The sequence below is a fragment of the Spea bombifrons genome, chromosome 6, assembly GCF_027358695.1.
Source record: "Spea bombifrons isolate aSpeBom1 chromosome 6, aSpeBom1.2.pri, whole genome shotgun sequence".
Taxonomy (NCBI): Eukaryota; Metazoa; Chordata; class Amphibia; order Anura; family Pelobatidae; genus Spea; species Spea bombifrons.
This window is the reverse complement of record NC_071092.1, coordinates 16,388,768-16,412,635: the sequence shown is the minus strand read 5'-3', so window position 1 is coordinate 16,412,635 and position 23,868 is coordinate 16,388,768. Positions and strand designations below refer to the sequence as shown.

The 23,868-nt window shown below is 39.2% G+C and overlaps 1 protein-coding gene across 4 annotated transcripts in view; it reads right to left on the bottom strand.

Annotated features, from left to right (window-relative positions):
• The window catches only part of LOC128499735 (myomegalin-like), an 88,888-nt gene that overhangs the window by 15,802 nt on the left and 49,218 nt on the right, over window positions 1-23,868 (bottom strand). For 2 of the 4 annotated variants that reach the window (XR_008354803.1, XM_053468626.1), the window contains exons 10-13: window positions 16,029-16,160; window positions 15,544-15,663; window positions 10,596-10,743; window positions 9,521-9,645 (exon numbers count right to left, since the gene is read on the bottom strand). Coding sequence is in view for 3 of the 4 variants with exons in the window: in XM_053468626.1 (XP_053324601.1) it covers window positions 9,521-9,645; window positions 10,596-10,743; window positions 15,544-15,663; window positions 16,029-16,160 (525 nt within the window). In the remaining variant the exon portion in view is untranslated. Of the gene's footprint in view, window positions 1-7,147; window positions 7,583-9,520; window positions 9,646-10,595; window positions 10,744-15,543; window positions 15,664-16,028; window positions 16,161-23,868 lie in introns of those variants that run through there. The other 2 variants (XM_053468629.1, XM_053468627.1) reach the window with 2 other exon arrangements.

The following is a 23,868-nucleotide window of genomic DNA, read 5'->3' as shown; positions in this document are numbered from 1 at the left end:
TCTACTACAAGACTAAGATCCAGATCCCCCGCAGCGCTGCAGGGGACCTCCGCTGCTGTCGGCACTTCCGCTGGAGCTTTTATGACGGAGCAAAGGCATTACATGACCTTCTGGTGCTCCACCATAGAAGCCCCGGTGGAAGTGCCAGCAGCAGTGGAGGTTGTCTGTGCGCATCCCGCAGCTGGTGAACGTTTGCGGGATGAGCACAGACAACCTCCGCTTCTGCCGGCCAGTACTTCCACCGGGGCTTCTATGGTGGCGCACCAGAAGGTCATGTGATGCCGGCGCTCAGTCATAGAAGCCCCGGCAAAAGTACTGGCTGGCAGCAGCAGAGGTCTTTGTCGCACAGACCTCCACCGGCTGCCCAACTAGACACCAGGGAGTCTGAAGCACGGGTCACAAGTAAAGGGATGCACTGGTATGTCAGGGGGTAAGAGTGGCATGGGGGGGTTCAATAGAGGCAGAGTGGTATATAGGGGGTTAAAAGGCATATCAGGGAGGCAGAGTGGCATGTATATGGGGGTATAAGGCATATCTGGGAGGCAGAGTGGCAAATAGGGGGTTAAAAGGCATATCTGGGGGCAGAGTGGCTTATTAGGGAGGCAGAGTGGCATATAGGGGGTGTAAGGCATTTCTGGGGGCAGAGTGGCATATAAGGCATATCTGGGGGGCAGATGTGCATTACTGGGGCAGGTTGGCAAATAAAAGGAAATAAAAACAAAAATCATTTTTTTCAATCATAGTTTTTATTAAATATGAAAAAATAGTTTACATGTAAATTAATATTTACTAGTAAAACGTTTTTTTCCCATCGTCATTCGGGGGGTAAATGACGTAAGACGCTGACTGGGAGGAGCGTCTGGTAAAGGCGATGCTGCAGACGGAATTCTGAGCTTTGAGTCTGACCTTTTGCGGCCCCAACGGTTCAATGATCGACTGTTTAGCTCCTGACATATCTGTCTGATTTGTGTGACTGCAGCGCCAGGTCAACGCTCCGGAGAATTCTAATCGGAGCAGACGGAGGAGATCTATCGGCTCTGAGAGGAAAGAGACGGATTATTTATACGAATGTAACGCTGACCTAACGCCCCGGAGAATCTGAATCAAAGCAGACGGAGGAGATCTATCGGCTCTGAGGGGATAGAGACGGAAGGCGGAGATAATCAGCTTTTGGCGCGAATGAGAAGGAGCAGACTAAAGATAAAGAAAGTGGGAGTTCGCATTTGAAGGATTGGCGTGAGCTATAAAAGTATATAAGATCCCATCTACGGAAGAGATAAGTAACTTTTAAGCATGTGGAAAATCGGAATGAATTTGAAAGACTAATATTATTGATTAAGACGCTTATGATCATGTTTTATATCTTCAAATCGATTAATATTTATTATTTATAGATTATTTAGCACTTTAGCACCTTATATATCTATTTCGAATCAAGAAATCATTAAGGAGAGACTTTTAAATCATGGATCATTGGACATAAGGACACACGACATTTGATTATTATTTATAAAATCATATGCATTTGATTCTCTCTCTTAAGATTGGATGGAAATATTGAAGTTTTGAAACGTATATAATATATTGAGAGAGAGATGTTTGAACTATAATGAATCATATGTTTAATAGGTAACAGATTAATTGTTATTAATTGATTTGCCATGAATTTTTTTTTTCTTTTCTAAATCTATCATGAATTACTAATATATTAATGAATTCTATTTATTTAATTTAAATTATTTATAGATTAATGTACTTATTGAATAATTTATTTATGGAGTAATTTAGTAATTTAATTAATTATTTATGCACTTATGAATTAATTAATTAATTGGCTTGAGTAATAATACAATTTATCATGAATTTTTCTCTTAAAATTTTTCATGAATTACTAATATATTAATGAATTCTATCTATTTAATTTAAATTATTTTTGGATTTATGTATTTATTGGAATTATCTATTTATGGAATAATCTAGTAATTCAATTAATCATTTATGCACTTATGTACTAATTAATTTGCTTGAGTAATAATACAATTAAGGGAGTGCCTCTAATAGAAGTAAGAACAACTTGTTGAAGTGGGAATGCCAATTAAGAAAGGAATAGAGCACAAATTATCTGCTATAAAAGAAAAAGAGATGGTGAAAGATAAGAGGAAAAAAGCTGATCTAACCTCAAAAAATGTGAGGAAAATTGATAATATATTTTCTCCACAATCTCAGAAAACAATAGAAACAACTATAACGCAAGATACAACTTTAGATTCAATGGAAATGGATAATACGAATTTAAGTATGGAGAGTTGTGGGCAGTCGGATCAAGCAGAAACCTCTCAAATACATTTACAAAAAGCCTTAAATGCTCAAATGGATTTAATAAAAAATGAATTGGCTACTTTTTTAACTGAAATAAGATCAGATATAAATCACTTTAAAGAGAGAGTAATTGCCTCTGAAGAAAAAATAGCAGTACTTGAAATTAAAACTGAAGAGTTACTCCAAGATAATCAAAAAAAGCAACAACAAATAGAAGTATTAGAACGTAAAATAAATGATAATGAGAATTGGGCCCGTAGAAAAAACATTAGAATTAGAGGAATTGAAGAAATTATTACTCAAGATAAAATTATAACTTTTCTGGTGACCTTGATTAATAGTATGGACATACATAATAAAGTTCCAATCTCTGATACCAACTAATGTAGTAGGAAATTTTCCAAGAGACATAATTGTTAGATTTAATACTTTAGGAACAAAAAATGAGGTGATGAAGGCATCACGTATATTTAAATCGGATATACAAGCTTATTCCAAACTGCTATTTTTTCAAGATATACCGTTTTCCATCCGACAAGGAAGAAGATCCTTTAACATTATAATTGAAAAAAAGAAAGCTTCATATTTTGTATAATGGAATATCTAAAGTATTTGAAAATTCTAAAGATGCGCAAGGCTGGATGGAAAAGGAGTTGGATAAATAAAGCAGTATAAGACTAATCTAATATGATTTAAGACTTGAAGAAATATATATATTCCTTTTTTATTTTTATTTATTTATTTATTTTTATTTTCTCTTCCTTTGAGGTGGTATAACACTTTTATATTTGTAATAACTAGAAGATAAATTCTGCAATAAGCAGGAATATTATTATAACTACACATATCATATTAATACTACACAATTTCACTATTTATATAGACATGATAATATTTAGTTATATTTCACTTATTAAAATGTAGTAATTTTTTTTTATCTGTTTTTTTTTTTCTTTTCTTTTCTATATTAGATCACGATTATATAGTAAACACTTGTTTTATTTAAATACACTCTGCATTATTGCAGAAGATGTTAACTTTTACATCTTTCTACATATACACTAATAACATTATTCGGAAGAAATTTCACAACCATACACATATAAGTGTTTTTTGAGATTTTTTTAAACACATTTTAAATACACTCTGCAATATTGCAGAAGGTGTTAATATAATTATATACACATTAATATTATTAATTAGAAGGAATTTCACAACTATACACACATAAGACACAATTATTCAATTATATTATTTTATAGAAAATAATAATTCTTTTTTTTTTTTTTTTCCCCCCTTTCTGTTAGCATCGCCTTAACCAACTATCTAATTGTGATGAGGCCCTATCTTGAAACCCGATAAATCTGCCCTGGATATTAAAAACTATGGACCTATATCTCTGATAAATTTAGATACTAAAATATATTCTGCGATAATAGCAAATAGGATTAGACCTAATTTAGAGGTACTAATACATAAAGATCAAACAGGTTTTATAAAATCAAGATCTTCTAGTGACAATGTCAGAAAGATAATAGACATCTGTAATTATGCAAATATTACCCAGGCCCCCTTGCTGGCCCTGTCATTAGATGCTGAAAAAGCATTTGACAGGGTCAGCTGGGAGTTCCTGGAAGAGACTTTAAAGGAGATGGACTTTGGACCGGGTTTAATTGATGCTATTATGGCATTATATACTACTCCCACAGCCAAAATAGTGGGGCAGGGATTTGAATCTCAATGGCTTAATATATCTAACGGCACAAGACAGGGATGTCCCTTAGCCCCTATATTATATATTATTTCTTTAGAACCTTTTGCCTCTAGAATAAGATATAATTCTAACATTGCTGGAATCAAAATTGGTCAATTAGAAATGAAAATGTCTCTTTACGCAGATGATATTCTCATTATCTTAGATAAACCTAATGTCTCAATTCCACTTTTACTACAAGAGATTGAATTATATGGTACTATTTCTAATTATAAGTTAAATATGTGGAAATCACAGGCAATATGTATTGTAATGTCAGAAGAAGAGAAAAATCTAATAAAATCTAGGTTCAAATTCTTGTGGCCAGATACAGGTATAGATTACCTAGGAATAAAAATCTCGGCAGAAGGCACTAAGATACTGGAAAGAAACTGTCAAATTCTTTTAAAGCAGACACAAGAGAAACTAAATAAGTGGAAGTATCTTCCAATATCCTGGATGGGGAGAATTAATATTATAAAATCATATCTATATTACCAGCGTGGCTATATAGATTCAGAATGATCCCGGATATGCTGACTAAAGATTGGATTAACATATTACAATCAAAATTAATGAAATTTATATGGCGGGATAAACACCCTAGAATCCAAAAAAACACTTTATTTTTACCTAGGAGTCGGGGAGGACTGGGCCTTCCTAAACTACTTAACTATTGGTATGCATCTATGCTATCCCATATATATAAAATGCAACTGTTGCAATCTAAGGAGTCGGACTGGTATCTAATTGAAAAAACTATTTTGGGCTTGAAAGATCTAGAAATAGCCCTTTGGCTGCAGAAAAGAGATTTAAAGGAATATACGAAACATTTCAAAGGGATACTACTTAATTCAACACTATTATTTTGGCAGAGTTTTAAGAAGAAAATTGGTTTAAATGATCTTATAATTAAAAAGGCCCCGCTACAGATTCTAAATAAAAATATTCAGGATATAAACCTCAACGAGTGGGAAAAATGTAGGATAAAAAGAATAGAGGAACTTATGATAGGAAATAAACTTAAAGATTTTTCTACCTTGTGTATCGAGTTCGGTCTTACTAATAAAGAAATATTTAATTACATGAGAATTAAGAACTATCTATCTCACTCTCTTGTTGAGGAAAATAAAGATGAACATGTGATAAAGTTTATGAAAATATTTGATAACCAGACTAAACAGAAATCTTTAAAACTTTGTTCAGACTTAATTGTGGATATAGATGATCTTAAAGCTCCATCTGCCTGGAAAAAATGGGAGAGAGATTTAAATATAGATAATGCCTCCCTTACAGCAGATCGCTGGATAAAAGCTTGGAATCAAGTTATGAAAAATGTCCATTGCTTGAACCTACAGGAGATTTATTTTAAAATTGTCAATCGATGGTATATGGTCCCAGAAAGGCTCCATAAGATAAACCCAGCAAATCAAAATCTATGCTGGAGGTGTCAAGCCGAGGGAACATGGATTCATATCTGGTGGTCGTGCACTAAAATAACGGAATGTTGGGACAAGATATTTAATATCATATCTGATATAGTGGAGAAACAGATAGATAAGTCACCGCTTAGAGCATTATTACTTCAAGATTGGGAGATGATTCCGGTAAAACAAAAAAATGTGATAGATCATGTGATCCTAGCGATGCTGGTAGTTATAGCTAGAAATTGGAGGCAAAAAAAGATAATCTCCTGGACGTATGTCAAAAATCAAATTCTTAACCAAAAGAATATGGAATATGGTTATTATAGAGCTAATGGGCTTATGCATAAATACTGGGAAATGTGGGGAAGACTTACCCTATAAATATCTATAAATTAGAGGAGAGAAGATCAACCCACTTTGGAGATACATACATGAAAGGACTTTACAGATACCATAAGTTATTTTTTTTTTTTTTTTTTTTTTGTCATAATGTTATTTATAATTGTAATATGCATGCATGGGAAATTGTAGTTACAATGAATGAAGGAACTATATAGACCTCTACTTATAATGGAGCCCTATGAGGACCAGCAATAAGCAATTTCATATGCTGCTAATGTATTGTAACTTATTGTCTTTTTATATGTTTTGTACCTTTTGTATCTAAAATAAAAAATTTTAAAAAAAACAAAACAAAAAAAAAAAACGTTTTTTTCCCTATAGGGTAGTCTTATATTCAGGCTTTTTCTTTTTTTCCTAAATTAATATTAACATTTTGGGGGGTCATCTTATAATCAGGGTCGTCTTATAATTGAGTAAATACGGTACCTTAATGAAAGGGTAGTGGATGCAAGGAATAGACTTCCAGCAGAAGTGATAGATGTTAATACAGTGAAGACATTTAAGCAAGCATTGGATAGGATATAATGTACAGGAGTGGAGACAGAGAGCTTCCAAGTTTTGTTCCATTCTTCAGGCTGAACCAGTTTGAACAAATATTAGGGCAAAATCTATTGGCCAAAATAGATGAGAATAGTTTGACATCAACATTTATAAGCCAGATGGGCTTATAGCTGGTGACATCCGTAAGATTCTTTCCAGGGCCGGCCCAAGACAAAATGCCACCTGGGGCGAAGTTTAAAATGCCACCCCTCCCCATTATCTACCCTTCCTCTCCCTCCGTCCCTGCCGCCCCCCCTTATTATCTACCCTTCCTCTCTCTCCCTCCCTCTCTATTATCTACCCTTACTCTCTCTCCCTATTATCTACCCCCCCCCCCCTTGTACTTCCCTTTCAACAGTCCTGCGGCGAGTCTCCCTGTTCGGTCTCAGTGCCGGCTTGTAATGCTGAGCGTCGGAAATGATGTCATCTTCCGGCGCTCAGCATTACAAGCCAGCACCGAGACCGAACAGGGAGACTCGCCGCAGAGGAGAGAGGGGCGCCGAGAGGGGCGCCGAGAGGGTACTGACAACTTGGTAAGCGAAAACTTCTCGGCGCCCCTCTCTCTCTCTTCCACTTTAAAAAAACAAAAAGGGCTTGGGGCGGCAAAGTGCCGCCCCTTCAAAAGTGCTGCCTGGAGCAGTTGCCCCACTCGGCTCCATTGTCGAGCCGGCCCTGATTCTTTCCCTGTTTAAGAATAGGGAAGATATTTGCTCTGGTCATTTCATTAGGGAATTCACCCTGGGAGAAGGTAGAAGTCAGATGTTCAGAAATCTGCTGTTTAAAGGTCTTAAAAAATAAGTTACTGAAGCCATCGGGCCCTTCTTTATTAACTTCTATCACAGTTATGGGGACGTTTAAAAGTTCTCTTTCTCCCAAAGAAATCTGAGGGAGATTTATCTTGGCGAGGTAAGAGTCGATATCCTCTATCGCATTATTGTTTCTAAGATTATATAATTTTTCGTAGTTTTGACGGGACGCCCTGCCCCCCGACTGGGTACTCCCACCAAATGTTGCTGCCTCCTGCCGGGACACCAGGGATTAACCCCTTCAGCGCCAGACAGAACCAGCGTTGTAGAGAGAAGGGGGACGCCGCTGCACCGGAGCTGCGCTGGCACAGGAGCTACACAGTGTGACTAATATCCTGAAAAGGACAATAAAGGATCATAGCAGCCCACCCCAAGCATGAATATTGTAGGACACACAGGAAATATGTATGATAAAGTTCATCAGAAAAAAATAAAGCATATTAATAAGAAAACAAGAAATTGCTTGTATTTACAGACAATAAAACATGCACAGACTATTCTCACTCGCCATCTTATGCATATACCATATTGGCTCGGATATAGGCCGCACCCGTATATAGGCCGCACCCTAAAAGTTTGGTGCTTTTTTAAAGAAAAAGTTTTGTAATAGATATGCTGCCACTCTGTCCCACCCCTCCCAGAGATATGCTGCCACTCTGTCCCACCACCCCCGAGATATGCTGCCACTCTGTCCCCCCACCCCCGAGATATGCTGCCACTCTGTCCCCCCCGATATGCTGCCACTCTGTCCCCCCCCGAGATATGCTGCCACTCTGCCCCCCCAAGATATGCTGCCACTCTGTCCTCCCCCCCTCGAGATATGCTGCCACTCTGCCCCCCCCCGACTTACCAGAGCAGACTCCCGGGTGTCTTGCGGGGCTGGAGGGGGACATCTACGCAATACGCATATACAACTCCCGGTGCCGGCACCGGAAGTTGTATACGCGTATAGCGTAGATGTCCCCCGCTGGCCCCGCAAGACACCCGGGAGTCTGCTCTGGTAAGTCATGGGGGCAGAGGTAAAATGCATCGTGCGGACGTTCACCGGCTGCGGCTATGCACGTAAACAACCTCCGCTGCCGGCACGTCTGCACAATGTGCTTTAACAATATCCCTTGCCGGGACTCCCCTCGTTGGAATTCCCGGCAAGGGAGATTGTTAAAGCACATCGTGCAGACGCGCCGGTAGCGGAGGTTGTTTACGCGCGCATCGCTGCAGCCGGTGAACGCCTGCACGATGCGCTTAGACAACTTCCCGTGCCGGCACTCCCCCCATGGAAAGTGCCGGCAGGGGAGGCTGTCTGAGCGTATCAGAGAGTAGGATACGGGTCCCCTGCACCGCTGCGGAGATCTGTATCCTAACCCTGCTGCCTGCCCGGCGCCGCATGTCCCGGGCGTCGGGCGCTAGACCCCGAATATAGGCCGCACCCCTACTTTAAAAACTTAAAGTGGGGGGAAAAAGTGCAGCCTATATTCAGGCCAATATGGTATTGTCATGCATATCTGGGAAGCATAAAGCATTTCTGGGGGGCGGAGTGGCATATCTATAAGTAAGGTGCATTATGAATTAAGGTGGGGGACCTTAAAATGGCTATTGGTTTTCCAAATTTCTGTTTGTATATAACATATCCTGTCAAAAGCAGGACTAACTGCATAATAGATACAAAAACTGTTAAAATACATCTATTCCTGTTCATTAGATAAAATACTGTTTTACCATTCCACTAATGTGTATTTAAAAAAAAAAAAATTTTAATAGCACCAAACTATAAGGGTGCGGCCTATAATCTGGCCAATATGGTAAACACATTCATTTTTATATTGTATAAATAGGCTTCTTGCAAAATATGTTCCTATGTCTTGTGTTTAGAAGGTGTAAAGATATTGCTAGACGACAAGTGTTTTTGAGATGCAATGTCCCCTTCCAGTGATGGAGAGCGGAGGTGTTGACCTCAATGCTCTGTTCCATCTTCTATCTAAGAACGCGTACCTCAGACAGAAGTTTACTTAAGTCATTTTTGACACTGAAGATATGAACTGTGTCACCAGGAAAGCTATGGGTGATTGAACGTAAACATAATACCGGTATTTTGTAATGATACACAAGCTGTTAAATTAATTGACAAACCAACAAGAACCATATAGTAGGCCACTGAAGCCTACCAACCCCCAATTAAATGTAATTTTAAACTAAAATTTGAGTTAAAATTACACTATTTAGTTATTGTAAAAAAGGTGCAACTTGGGTTCATATTTCAGTATATTTCGTCTTACCTGACAGCATTGATTTGGATAAACCATAAAGCCGTTCGTACAACTGTAGTTCAGAATGCAAAGTGTTGATAAGTTGATAATTCTCATTAAATTGCTGTTGTAATAAAGTTGTTTGGTGCTGTAATCTAAAGAACGACACATTAGGGTATGTACAATTCCATATGGTATGCATTTAATTTGAAAATGGCACTGATTAGATGCAAAGATGACCTTTCATCACTTGGCTTTATTCATTTCAAACACATAGGAAATGGTGTGGTACAGAGGTGCACAAGAAGTACACAACCCTAGTCATCAAGGGCTGTAAACAGACAGGAATTGTGTATATCCTAAACAGTCCCAAATGTGACATAGGCCTTACAAAATAAAATTTCATAATTTCAAGTTTGGAAAATTTACCGGGCATGTTGTGCCCTGTAACTTAGAAAACTAATTAAAAAAAACTATCTATGCGGGGTATCTATGTAATCTAGACATGCAGAATACATTTTGGTGGTTTCTCTGTAGTTGCATGTTATCTGTGAAAACAATCCTAAGAAATATGGAAAGTTTGCCAGCAATTGGTGGCCATCTGGTTGCATGATAAGTGTCCAAATGCTCCTAGTGAAATACTCTGAGTTGTCTTCTCTCTAAAACTATATACTTTTGTGAGAGTATTTTAAGCTGGTGGGCTACTAAACAGTCCCAAATGAGAAAAAAGAGAAATAATTTATCTTAGTGTATTATTCATACTAAATGTTGGACTGTACATCTAAAAATCACAAGAAAGCTGTATCTGTCCTTGAGAAAACAGTATATAATTTGTGTGGTTGCAAGGATAATGAAAAAAGGATAATCACAGTTAAGAAAATATAGTGTAAAAATGCTGAAACACTCTTTAGCCACAAAAGAACCTCAATAAAGAAGGGGTTAATTGTTAATTGAGACGCCTGTGCTCAAGCTAGGATGTCCAAAAATAGTGGCTGATATTCAAGCTAAGGGAACATTCAGACATGGAGTCTTCTCTTCATGTTTGCTAACTTTAATTCATATTTTAGTGATTAGGCATCTAGTCCCCTAGTGCATCATGTATTACCTGTTGTTAGTCTCCTGGTCCAAGAGTCGTTCTTTCTTAAGTTGTAGCACCTCAAATTTCCACTGCTCCAATTCTGTTTCCAAATCCTTCAACTGTGACCTTGAGATACTTACTTGATCCTGCATTTTTTTCAGTTCCACATCATAACCTGGTTTGAAGTATAACAAATAATTTAATGTGTAAGATCGCTTTACCTTCTTTTAGTTAACTACCTATATCTGCTCGATTATAAAACAAGGATTTTTCAGAGCAAATGCTCTGAAAAATACCCCTCGTCTTATATTCAAGGTCGTCTTGTAATCAGACCACAAATAGAGGTCTGACTGCAAGACTAAGATCCAGATCCCCCACAGTGCTGCAGGGGACCTGGACCCTCCTCTCTGGCAGCCGCTTGATGCGCGCAGACAACCTCCACTTCTGCCGGGGCTTCTATGGCATCAGCTATCTATCTATCATCTGTGACGTGACCGTAAGGTGCCCCACCATAGAAGCCCCGGCGGAAGTACCTGCCAGCAACAGCGAAGGTTGTCTACGTGCATCGCGCAGACTTTCACCAACTTCCAGAAAGGAGGATCATCCTCCCTAGCAGCCAGTGAAAGTCTGCGCAATGCACACATACAACCTTCTGCCGGGGGTTCTATAATGGTGCACCGGCGTGACATGACCGTCTGGTGCTCAGTCTCGGGTAGCAGCCGAGGTTGTCCACCGGTTGCCCACACTTGACACCAGTGAGTCTGGAGCACAGGGGACAAGTCTAGGGATGCATCGGTAAGTTGGGGGGGCATATAAGGGGTATAAGGCATATCAGTGGGCAGATTGGCAAATATGGGGAATAAGACATATCTGGGGCAGAGTGGTAATCAGGGGGTATAAGGGATATCAGGGAGGCAGAGTGGCAAATAGGGGGTATAAGGCATATCTGGGGGGCAGACTGGCAAATAAGGGGGTATAAGGCATATCTGGGGGAGCAGAGTGGCAAATAAGGGGGTATAAGGCATATCTGGGGGAGCAGAGTGGCATATAGGGGTATAAGGCATATCAGGGGGGCAGAGTAGCAAGCCATGGGGCAGATGTGCATAACTGGGGACAGGTTGGCAAATAAAAGGAAATAAAAGCATATAATGCATTTTTCTCAATTGTTTACATGTGAATTAATATTTACTAATAAAACTTTTTTCTTATAGGGTAGTCTTATATTCAGGCTTTTTCTTTTTTTCTAAATTAATATTCAAATTTTAAGGGGTCCTCTTATAATAAAGCAAATGCGGTATTTTTGGTGGTGGTGCAAAATAAACATATTGCATGTATGTATTGCATAACAATGAAGTACACAAGGTATCACAAAAACATTCAATGTCTTCAAGATTACTGTCATCCAGTATTTTACATAGTTATAAAAATTGTATGATGTTGTTGACTATCCCACAAATAATGCCTACAAAAGGAGATTCTTAGTCATATCCTGTCATTAGGACCATATTTCCTAGTCGTTCCAGGAATCCTGTTTCATTTTGGAGAGCCCTTGAACATCTGATGTACATATCCGGGAACTCTCCGAGTTTGACCCGGAGATTGCAGGGTGAGCGCTGCTCTTCCTGTTCACCGGGTCAAGACCTGAATCCTCCGGGCCGCGGGAAAGGGGTCTTGACACACCCCGCTCCCCGCCCATTTCCCCTTTAAATGTGGGTGTTTCCCGCTGCCGTCCACGGGAACTCCCCCGATGTCAGCGGGAATGCCCACGAACAACAGCCGGACCGCTCACCAACGTCAGCGGGACCGCCCGCTGATGTCAGTGTGCAGTCCTGGCCGCGTCCCGCCACAGCGAAGAAGTTCCCAGGTATGCTGATGTAGCAAAATGGTTTGCAAATTTAACCTCTGCAGTTGATGAGTAGTGATGTACATTGCATTGAAGAGGTCAATATCAGATAAAAGGTTATGAAAGATTCTGCTACTTATCAAATCATTTTACAAAACTATTTTTATTTGCTTAGGGGTGTACTTGCATACTTACTCTTTGATAATGAGTTGAGGAAAGAGTGTTGAATGTCACATACGCATCCCTGGTTTTAGAGGGTCTCTGGTCGTTAGACTTTTAAAATGCACTTAACATTTTTTTAATAAGAATTGAGGTTGCTGCTGCTGCTACTTAACCTCTTCGTGACAAAGGCTGATTTTACTTTTTGTACCCTTCGTGACAATGGCCGTTTTAACATTTCTGCGCTGCTCGTGTTTAGCTGTAATTTTCTTCTTTCCAGTTTACTGAACCCACACACATTATATATTGTTTTTTTTCAGGACAAGAAGGGCTTTCTTTAGATGACATTGTTTTGATTGTATCGTATTATTTACTATTAAAAAAAGTATAAAATATGGTGAAACATTTAGAAAAAAATGACTGTTTCTAACTTTTAGTTGAAAAATCTTTTACTCATCTATAAAAGGTAATAAAAAAACCTGCTAAATAGATTCTACTATTTGTCCTGAGTTTAGAAATACCCAATGTTTTTATGTTTTTTTGCTTTTTTCTACACATTATGGGGCAATAAGTACAGGTAGCGTTTTGCTATTTCAAAGCCATTTTTTCCAAATCTGGTAATTCTTCCCCCCATGTGCCATTTCGGGTATCTTTGAAGCCGGCCAATGCAATTTACCCCATCAAGTCATATATTTTTGAAAACTAGACAGCCCAGGGTATTCCAAATGCTAGTATTTTAACCCTTTCCAAGCAATTATTCTACCATCAGCCTTTGTCAAACTTTATGGTAGTAATTCTTTTGCATTTGTTTTTTCACACACATTTTATTTCAGGTATGAATAAACAGGTTCTGGTATATGTCACCATCATAAAACACCCCAATATGTGTTCAGCAACATCTCCTGAGTACAGCGATACCTCACATGAATGATTTTGCCTGGCTGTTTGGGGGCAAAAGGGCCACATTTGGGGCATGCACATTTTTCAATGTTGAACTTTGGCATTTGGGGATCCACTGCCCATGCCCTATTTGGTACATCTTTGAGCCGGGCCATTTCAGTGTGCCCAATAAACCCACATATTTTTAAAAACTAGACACCCCAGGGTATTTCAAATGCTAGTATTTTAACTCTTTCCATGCACCATATCTACCACCAGTCTTTGTCAAACTTTATGGTAGTCATTTTTTGCATTTGTTTTGTCACACACATTTTACTTCAGGTATGAATTAAAAAGTTCTCGTATATGTCACTATCACAATACACCCCAATATGTGTTCAGCAACATCTCCTGAGCACAGTGATACCCCACATGAATGATTTTGCCTGGCTGTTTGGGGGCAAAAGGGCCACATTTGGGGCATGCACATTTTTCAATGTTGAACTTTGGCATTTGGGGATCCACTGTCCATGCCCTATTTGGTACATCTTTGAGCCAGGCCATTTCAGTGTGCCCAACAAAACCATATATTTTTGAAAACTACACACCACAGGGTATTTTAAATGCTGGTATTTTAACTCTTTGCATGCACACATTTTACCACCAGCATTGTTTCAAAGTTTGCAGTAGTATTTTTGTGTGTGTATTTTTCCCACACACACCTACTTTATGTATGAATTTACAGCTCCTGGTATATCCCACTGTCACACGACACAATATGTGTTCAGCAACATCTCCTGAGTACAGTGATACCCCACATGCATGGGTTTGTCATTTTTTGGGGGAACTAAAAGGCCACATTTGGTACGTGTGCATTTTTCTAATTGGAAATTAGATGTGTGGCCATCCTTCCCCCCGTGTTAATTGGGACCTTGTTGAACCCGGCCAATTCAATTTACCCCATCAAATCATACATTTTTTTTAAAAGTAGACACCCCATGGGCATTTAATATGCCAGTATTTTAACTCTTTCCATGCGAGAATTGTTTTAAGCTAATATGCTAATTTTAGGACTTGCTCACTTGCCTTTTTTTTACATTTTTTTTCAACTTGAAGGTTCCCCTGATAGTGACATCAGTGGGAAATTATTTTTACATTTTACTGTTTTTTTACTATTTTTTTCTAATTATTATTAATTTTATTTTATTTTTAATTTATTTTTACTAATCACACTGTGATTAGAAAGCTGAGCTCCATTGACTTGCATGGTTGAATGCAGTACCTGTATTCAACCTGCAAGTGGAGCCAGAGTTCTCTAGAGGGTCTGGAGACCGTCTAGCGAACTTTTTAGTCTTTATTGTTTTTTTTTACAGGGCGGCCGCCATCTTGCTTGATGGCGAAGATCACCTGCAGCGGCGGCTGTGACCGCTCTCCGGAGCGGTCACAGTCCATCCCAAGGTAAGTGTTTGGTGTCGCTGGATGCCTCCTGATTCCAGCAGCACCATTTAAGTTTAAGGCAACGATCGCCTCCTAAACGCTTTTAAAACAGGCGTCCGCCGCCATACAAAGTATGGCGGATGTTGACGCCCCGGAGAGGGGCCAGAGATGGCCCCTTTGTGCTGATCATGGCGTTGCTGAATGCCTCGAGGTCGAGGCATTACAGCAACGCTGTTTCGGTGCAGAAAGCGAAAATAGTTCGCTTTCTGCACCCGTTTAAAGACGTGCCGGTCCTGGCACGTCAATTGTCGTTATCGACTTGATTTTCGGTGACGTGCCCGGACCGGCAATTGTCATCAAGGGGTTAAGGCTTTTCCAGTCATCTCATTTCTAGAGGCAAAATATCACTACCTCATGTAAACAAATGAAATGTAACTACAGATTTTATAATTATGTGTCCTTCAGTGATCACCACAGGTCAGAGTTTTGTGATTAAACCCTTTGTGCTTTTCACTTTCATTTCTGCCCGGATTAGTTTTCAATATTTAACCCCTTAATGACAAAGCCCGTACATGTACGGGCTCAAAATGCATTGTTTTCAATGGGTTTAGGGACCGCCCATTGTCCTTAAGGGGTTAAATCATGGAGCACCCTTACCTTGAGTGATATGGTTAATTCGAATTTGCAGATGAAGGTTCTCTTCCGTCAGAGTTCTGTTTTCATTTAAGAGTTGAGGTAGTGAGTCGAAACCTTGAATAGACATATTAATGGGAGAACCTAGAACATGGGAAATGTTTACATGACTTCATAAAGTGTCACTATATACAAACAAAGAACATCCAAAGTCATGGAAATGCATAAAATGACACACAGGCACACATGTATGAAAAAACTAAATTACCAAGTAGTACATTTTGACTTAATAAATATTAAAAATTGAAACTGAACAAAGCTGCCTTCCTTTTCAGATACCAGATAGCATCAGGTTGGTCTGGAAATGCTTTGTGTTCACTGGGGAAAGATTTAACTTTTGGTAAAGTACAAAATCATTGGCTTACTGATAATAAAGACAGTATTTAATTTTTACAGTGGTGAAATGCTGTCTTTCAATTACATAGATCAATGTTCATTTACCACCTTACCATTGCCTCTTTTCATAGCAGTAAGTCTTTCTTTCAGCTGTTCCCTCAGGAGATCATTATTGTAAATGGATTTTTCCAGGTGCTGATGAAGGTTTCGGATTTCAATTAGATGTTCCTTAAGCAGATCTGAGCCTATTTGGAAAAATATAGGTTACCGAAACATCATTTCTAATATTCTGGATGGTGAAAATACAAATTTTCAGCATTAATATCTTTTGCAGACATGATTAAGCTTCTTATATAGACATGGCATCATCCCTATGGCTCTATCATTTCTCTCTCTCTATATATACTGTATTTGCTCGATTATAAGACGAGGTTTTTTTCAGAGCAAATGCTCTGAAAAAATACCCCTCTTCTTCTAATCGGGGTCGTCTTCTAATCAGACCTCAAATAGAGGTCTGATTATGAGACTAAGATCCAGATCCCCCGCACCGCTGCAGGGGACCTGGATCCTCCTGTTTCCTCCCCCCCCCCATACACACACTTACCGGTGCTTCCTGCTGTATTGCCGGGGCAGCGATCCGCGTAGACAACGTCCGCTGCAGCCGGAAGGAGGTGTGGCTAGCAGCGGGAGTTGTCTGCGTCCGTCGCGCATACGCGACGGACGCAGACAACCCCCCGCTGCCAACTCCACCTCCTTCCGGCTGCAGCGGAAGGAGACGTCAACCCGCTGCCCCGTCAATACAGCAGGAAATTGGAAGCACCAGTAAGTGTGTGTGTGTGTGTTAAATGGGGGCATAGGGCATTTCTGGAATGCCTTATACCCCTATATGCCACTCTGGCACTTAGGAGGTTAAAAAGCATATTATGGGGCAGAGTGGCATATAGGGAGGTATAAGGCATTTCACCTCCCTATATGCCACTCTGCCCCATAATATGCCTTTTAACCCCCTAAATGCCAGAGTGGCATATAGGGGTATAAGGCATTTCTGGAGGCAGAGTGCTCTATACAATGCCTTTTAACTCCCTTAATGCCACTCTGCCTCCTGGAATGCCCTATACCTCCCTATATGCCACTCTGCCCCATAATATGCATTTTAACCCCCTAAATGCCAGAATGGGATATAGGGGTATAAGGCATTTCTGGAGGCAGAGTGGCACATAGGGGGTCAAAAGGCATACCATGGGGCACAGTGGCATATAGAGGGTTAAAAGGCATATCATGGGCCACAGTGCCATATTGGTGTGGCAAGCCTGGGGGCAGATGTGCGTAACTGGGGAATAGGTTGGAAAATACAAGGAAATAAAAACAAAAAAAATATTTTTCTCAATCATAGCTTTTATTTAAAAAAATAGTTTACATGAATTAACATTTACTGGTAAAACTTTATTCCTTTAGGGTCGTCTTATATTCAGGCTTTTTCTTTTTTTCCTAAGTTAATATTCAGATTTTGGGGGGTCGTCTTATAATCAGGGTCGTCTTATAATCGAGCAAATAAGATATATATATATAATGTAAATGGATTTAGCCATATTAGTCCAGTACACAGGATGCAGTATGCAGTGATTTTCCTTTTTATTGGACTAACATAATATTTAAAAGACAAGCTTTCGAGAGTTATCCTCTCTTCATCAGGTCTGAAGCAATACTAATTAATACCATTAGAACTAGAGCATGGAAATGGTTAAAATACCAGCATTTAAAATACCTTGGGGTGTCTAGTTTTTAAAAGTATATGCTCTGATGGGGTAAATTTCGTTGGCCGGCTTCAAAGATACCTGAAATAGCACATGGGGCAGAATGACCAGCTTTGGGGAAAAATTGTTTTGAAAAAGCAAAACGCTACTGGTACTTGCCCCATTGCCCCATAACGTGCAGAAAAAAGCATAAAAACATTGGTATTTCTAAACTCAGGACAAATAGTAGAATCTATTTAGCAGTTTTTTTCATTAGTTTTTGCAGATGTATAAAAGTTTTTTGTTTAAAAAGTGAGAAAAAGTATTTTTTTAACAAAAAATCACCATATTTTATCTTTTTTTTTTATAGTAAATTAGATGATATGATAAAATAATATGATAATGGTATCTAAAGAAAGCCCTGTTTGTCCTGAAAAAAACAATATATAATATGTGTGGGAGCACGAAATGAGAAAGAAGAAAATCACAGCTAAACAGCAACACTGAAAAATGTTAAAAAAAAATGTCCCACAATATACTACGAGTAAGAAACAGTATTTTCATTAAGGGGTTAAGATGAATGTTCATATGAAGTTCTGGTAGTGTGTCAGGAAACCAGAATCCACATTAAGACCCTCTTTTATGGTGTTGAAATACATTATCATTTTTATCTCAAATATTTTCCTTTCCTGAGAGTCTTTAAAATTCCCTTTGAGTACTTTAATTTTCAGGTTTTGGATGGAGTGATTATTCTAGGTGAAGCTAGATGCAGTTTAAGGCCTGTGTTCCCAATGTAGCACCCTTTGTCATATGCTGAACATTGTATAATGTACAACACATTTGCAGATCTATGAATCCTTGATGATGTAGGTTTTGTTGTTGTGACTGGCTGTGTTACTGTCACATATATGTTGGCAAAGTATGCAGGAGTGCCATTCTGTGTATACTGGTGTTCTGGGGCCAGTTTGCCACGGACCAATCTTTTCCTGAGGTTTGGTAATTGTGTAAATGCCAGTATTGGGGGCTGAGGGAATATTTTTTCTGTCCGGCTGTAGGTCTTTAATAATTTTGCGTATTTCCTCAAGAGTTGGTCTGTAGGTAACTACCACAGGGATCCTGCTTGTGTTTTTCTTTTTTTCCTCTAGAAGCCTTTCCCTTGTTTTTTTCCCTGTAGCCTTTTCTTCCAAAAAGACTGTGGCAGTGCGCTTAGGTCAGGGGCGTCCAACATGCGGCCCGCGGGCCAAATGCAGACCGCAGGACCTTGAGGTGCCGCCCGTGTGAGAGCGGCAGCCAGGGCAACCGATATCACAAGGGCTCTGTTGCTTACCTGTGGGAGGGTATTTTGTACTGCACAGAGGAAGTGGAACCCAGCAGAGTCATGTGAATGTACGTGACATCACACGACTCTGTTCCTGTCCTGCTTCCTCTGTGCAGTACAAGAGAACACAGAGGGAGGCCGTGCCCCCTGCTGAAGACTCTGAGCGGCATCGAGAGAGCTGCAGTGCAGGTAAGGAGGTGAGGGAGGGTGTTTGAATGAGTATGCGTGATTGAGGGAATTAATCTGTGAATTAATGAATGAGTGTGTGTGTGATAGCATGGATGTGAAAGTGGGGGACATGGTACAGGGTGGCTGTACAGGGAGACTGTAAGTGATGTGCAGACCCCATACTGCTGGCAGAATCAATACACAAGGGGGGCAACTAGCCAGGTTTCAGCATGCACTGGCTGACTTGGCATGATAGGTGTGTGATTGCTAACAGCAACAGCAATCACAGTCCCATCATGCCTAGGTTCCAGCATTTACTGGTTGCCTAGGTATGATAGGAGTGTAATTGCTGTTAGCAATCACACTCCTATCATGCCAAGTCATATTGTTGAATTTGCTGTCCAATTTTGGTGTGTTACTTACTTTTAATAAAATTGTGGTTAACACACCAAAATTGGACAAAGAAATACAATAACAATATTAATTTATATATAATTGTTGACAGCAATCACACTCCTATCATGCCCAGCCAACCAGTACATGCTGGAATCTGGGTATGCCTGAGATTGCTGTTAACAATTGTAATATATATATATATATATATATATATATATATATATATATATATATATATAAACATTATTAAATTTTTTGTACAATTTTGGTGTGTAACTTACTTTTATTAAAAGTGTGGGATTTTTCTTATTATTTTTAAAGGTAGGGGGGTCATTTTTGGTTTCGGTTAAGTGAACCCTGAATTTTCGGTGCATCCCTAGAATACATAGAACTATTTAATTTTTACTTATCCAGAATCCTGAATTTGTAGTCACAAACCTTTCTAGGCCCAGAAATCAGTGAGAGGAAAAATAAAGGTTTTGTGTCATTTACTTTATTTTAATCTGCATATCTTGTTAAAGGCTAAAAATTACAGTAAAAAATGAGTGCGGCCCTCGCACGTATACAATTCTGATGAAGTGGCCCACCGCGGAAAAAAATTGTCAAAGCAAATACAGAGGTATCTGATAGCTGTAGATGAAACCTTGTTTTGTGTGATTGGGATGAAACCTTGAATTGTGAAAATAACTGTACCTGTCTGTGGGTTTTCTGTACACAGAAGAGTGGAGTGAGCCATCTGTGACACTTATGGCACAGTCCTCCTGGATCACACTGTGACCACACAGATCACACTGTTTTGAGAAATTCATTTTGAGTTTTATTGATGGGTGGAATGAATTGAAAGATTCATGGAATTTTGAAAGGTTTTCTTCTCCTTTTGTCCATATTATGAAATGCTGTTGATATAACGATAATACTTATATGGTTTGCAGGGGTGAGGGCTAGGAATCTCTGTTCCAGGTCGGCCATGAAAAGATTGGCATATTGAGGTGACATTTTGGTGCCCATAGCTGTCCCGGTCATTTGTAGGTGTTGTTGAAATTGAAATAGTTGTGTGTAAGGATACATTCTATGAGCTTGGCGATAGTTTCATATTTGTGTGTGGCATTGAGGAGGGAGAGGAACTTGATGCAGACCTCAATACCATCTTTATGGGGGATGTTACTATATAAAGACTCCACATCCATGGTAGCAATAGCAACTATAGTATTAACAGGCAGGTATGTGACTTGGCTCAGTTTATGAAGAAAATATGTGGTGTCCCGTACAAAGCTCTCAGTGTTGATAACTAGGGGTGTAAGAATGTTTTCTATAAGGCCAGATATTGGTTCAGTAAGAGTTCCCATACCTCTTATAATGGGTCGTCCTGGGTTGCCTGGCTTGTGGATTTCGGACAGCATGTAGAAGGTCCCTATTTGAGGATTGGAAGGCACAAGATTTTCTAATTCTTGTTGCATGTGTTTCGAGAAGATCTTCTGTATATTCCTTAGTGGGGTCCTGGTTCAATTTTTTTATAGTATCAATCAACTGTCTGCTTCCTTCTGCAACATAGTCCTGGGTGTTCATGATGACTACTGATCCGCCCTTGTCAGCTGGCTTAATGATGGTGTTTTTATTATTCAATAAATTATGCAAGGCATTTCTTTCTGGAGGTAGGAGGTTGTGTATGACATTTTTGTGTGTGGTAGTGAGGTATGCTACTCTTATGAGGAAGCTTTTAATATAGTTGAGCAATTTCCTATTACGTCCTGTAGCAGGTGTAAAGTCTTTGTCCTTTTTTCTCCCATTATTAACCTGACTGGATGTGGTGTTTTCTTTGCCAAAGAACAATTCCTTAAGCCTCAGTCTACTAAAGAATTCCTCCAAGTCTGAGTATAATTGAATGTGGTTCAGTTTTGTGCTTGGACAAAATGTAAGACCATTGGATAGGACTATTTTCTCAGGTATTGATAGATGATGATTCGAGAGGTTTTTATCAATTTTTATTATTGTCTGTGTTGCTTTCATGGTGGTTAACCATCTTAGCTTGGATAGGGACATTGACAGTTTCAGTGGATATTAGATTGTTTTCAGTGGTGAAAAGGGCTGATCTTTTTTTCGGGATGTTTTTGTTCTGTGCAAGGTTTGCCAGTTTCTTCTTTTTTTCCTGATGTGACCCTGTTGATTCTTTCTTTAGAAATATTCCATTTGTGTTTCCAATAGCCGCATTACTATTACTATTACTATTGCAGTATGCGGTGATACCTTTTTAATTGGACTAACATAATATTTAAAAGACAAGCTTTCGAGAGTTATCATCTCTTCATCAAATGAAAGTACTCAAAGGGAATTTTAAAGACTCTCAGGAAAAGAAAACATTTGAGATGAAAGAGTCTTAGTGTGGATTCTGTTTTCCTGACACACTAACAGAACTTCATATGAACATTCACCTTAATGTATAATCCCTGTCTAATTGTTATTATTGTTTCTGATGTGTTAATGTGTTTATTGGTTTCCCTATGTTTATTTGTTCTGTCCTCTGGTTATCTCTCAACCACTCTTCATTTTTCACCTCCAGGCCCATCATTTATGACACCCACTTGGCAGATCCTGTGACACTTACATTGCACACAGGTGGACTTTATTTAACCCCTTCAATCCCAGGGGTTTTTGGTACCTCAAAGCCCAGAGCAATTTTGCCATTTTTGGGGTATGTCGGTTTAGCGATTATTCTCTGTTCCTGTGAATAGTGTACGCATGTAAACTATATATTGTTTTTTCAAGGAGAGATAGAGCTTTCGTTTGATACCATAGTTGGATGATTAGCTGAAAATTTAGAATGAGAAATTTAGTAAAAACTAGCGAAGATTAGAAAAATAAACTATTTTTTTTTTACATTTTCCCTCTGAATCCTCACAAAATTAGGTAAAGTGATGGAAAATCCCCTCCAAGTTTATCAATTCAGGTGTCCTGATTTCAGAAATACCTAATTTATATAGATTTTCCAGACTTTCCCAGCACCAGGGAGCATACTATTAGGTGTACAATTTTGTATAATTTTTATGCCTATGGCTTAACGGGTTTGGGGGTTGTGAACGGGGGCAGGAGGGTTATACTGGCTAGATGTTATGCTAGGGCAATGGGATGTAAGGTTTTTTAAAGAATTTTTTTATTATCTTTTTTTTTATATTTTTTTTTAATTTTTTTTTATTTTAATTTTTTTAAATTTTTTTGTATTTTTTATATTTTTTTTTTTACACAGTAATGGTAGGAGGTCCTCCTAGGGACCTCCTGAACATGCCAGTGATGTCACAGTGACATCACAGCTCACATTATAATTATTTTTTTTTTTCAGCTTTTCACTTACAGGACGGGAGGGGGAGTGAGAGAGATGGTTTCTCACTCCCCTCCCCGCGATCCCCCTGCACCGATCACACTGTGATCTCTATGCAGGTCCTCACAGACCTGCATAGAGATCGTAGCGTCTTTGTGCCTCATCGGAGGGCAGGATATCCCCGCAGGGGATATCCTGTCCTCCGATGACCTTCCGGGTTACGTCAGCAGTGACGCAACCCGGAAGGGAATGCCCGATCGCGCGTTTGCAACTGCGCGATCGCGCGATCGGGCAGTTTACCGGTAACAGCTTACCGGCTTTCATGCCGGAAGCTGTTACAGGCGATCGGACAGCAGAAAGCCGGCAAAGCCGGCTTCTGCTGTCAGTGGGGAGTCCAGGCTGTCAAACGACAGCCTGGTCTCCCGTGCAGCGGCAGGGATGTGTCCCTGACGCTGCGCGAAGGGCTGGACGTACCGGGACGTCCATAGGGGTTTCTTTGTGGGCGTTTTTTGGACGTCCCGGTACGTCTATAGGGGAACGAAGGGGTTAACTATTTTTGTGACTTCTGAAGGTAATCGGTTGCATCAGATCTTATTTAGGGGCTTCATAGCAAATATTTTTTAGAATGTTTTTTCTACTTAACAAATTATAATGCAGTAACATGCATATACTTGCAAAAAAACATAACAGGAATTGATTTTAAACTCATCCCCAGCTTAACAATGTTTACAGTATCTTGCATAGTTCTAAACTAAGATAAATGGCATGATGACCAAATAAGTTCAGGCACGTAAGGAAGAAAGTGAGACAAAAGTCTCACTTTCTAATTCCAATAAAAAATACGTAATTGTATTTGTATAAGACAACTCCCATAAGCACATTATTAGGTACTGGAATGTCCCTATGAAATGATACCAAATTTAGTAACCAGTTAAGAAGCAGAAGTAAGATGTGCTTAATAATATATTTTAAAATAAGGAGGCAAGTAAAATGTTAAAAATAATTATATTTTTATGCTATTTTTA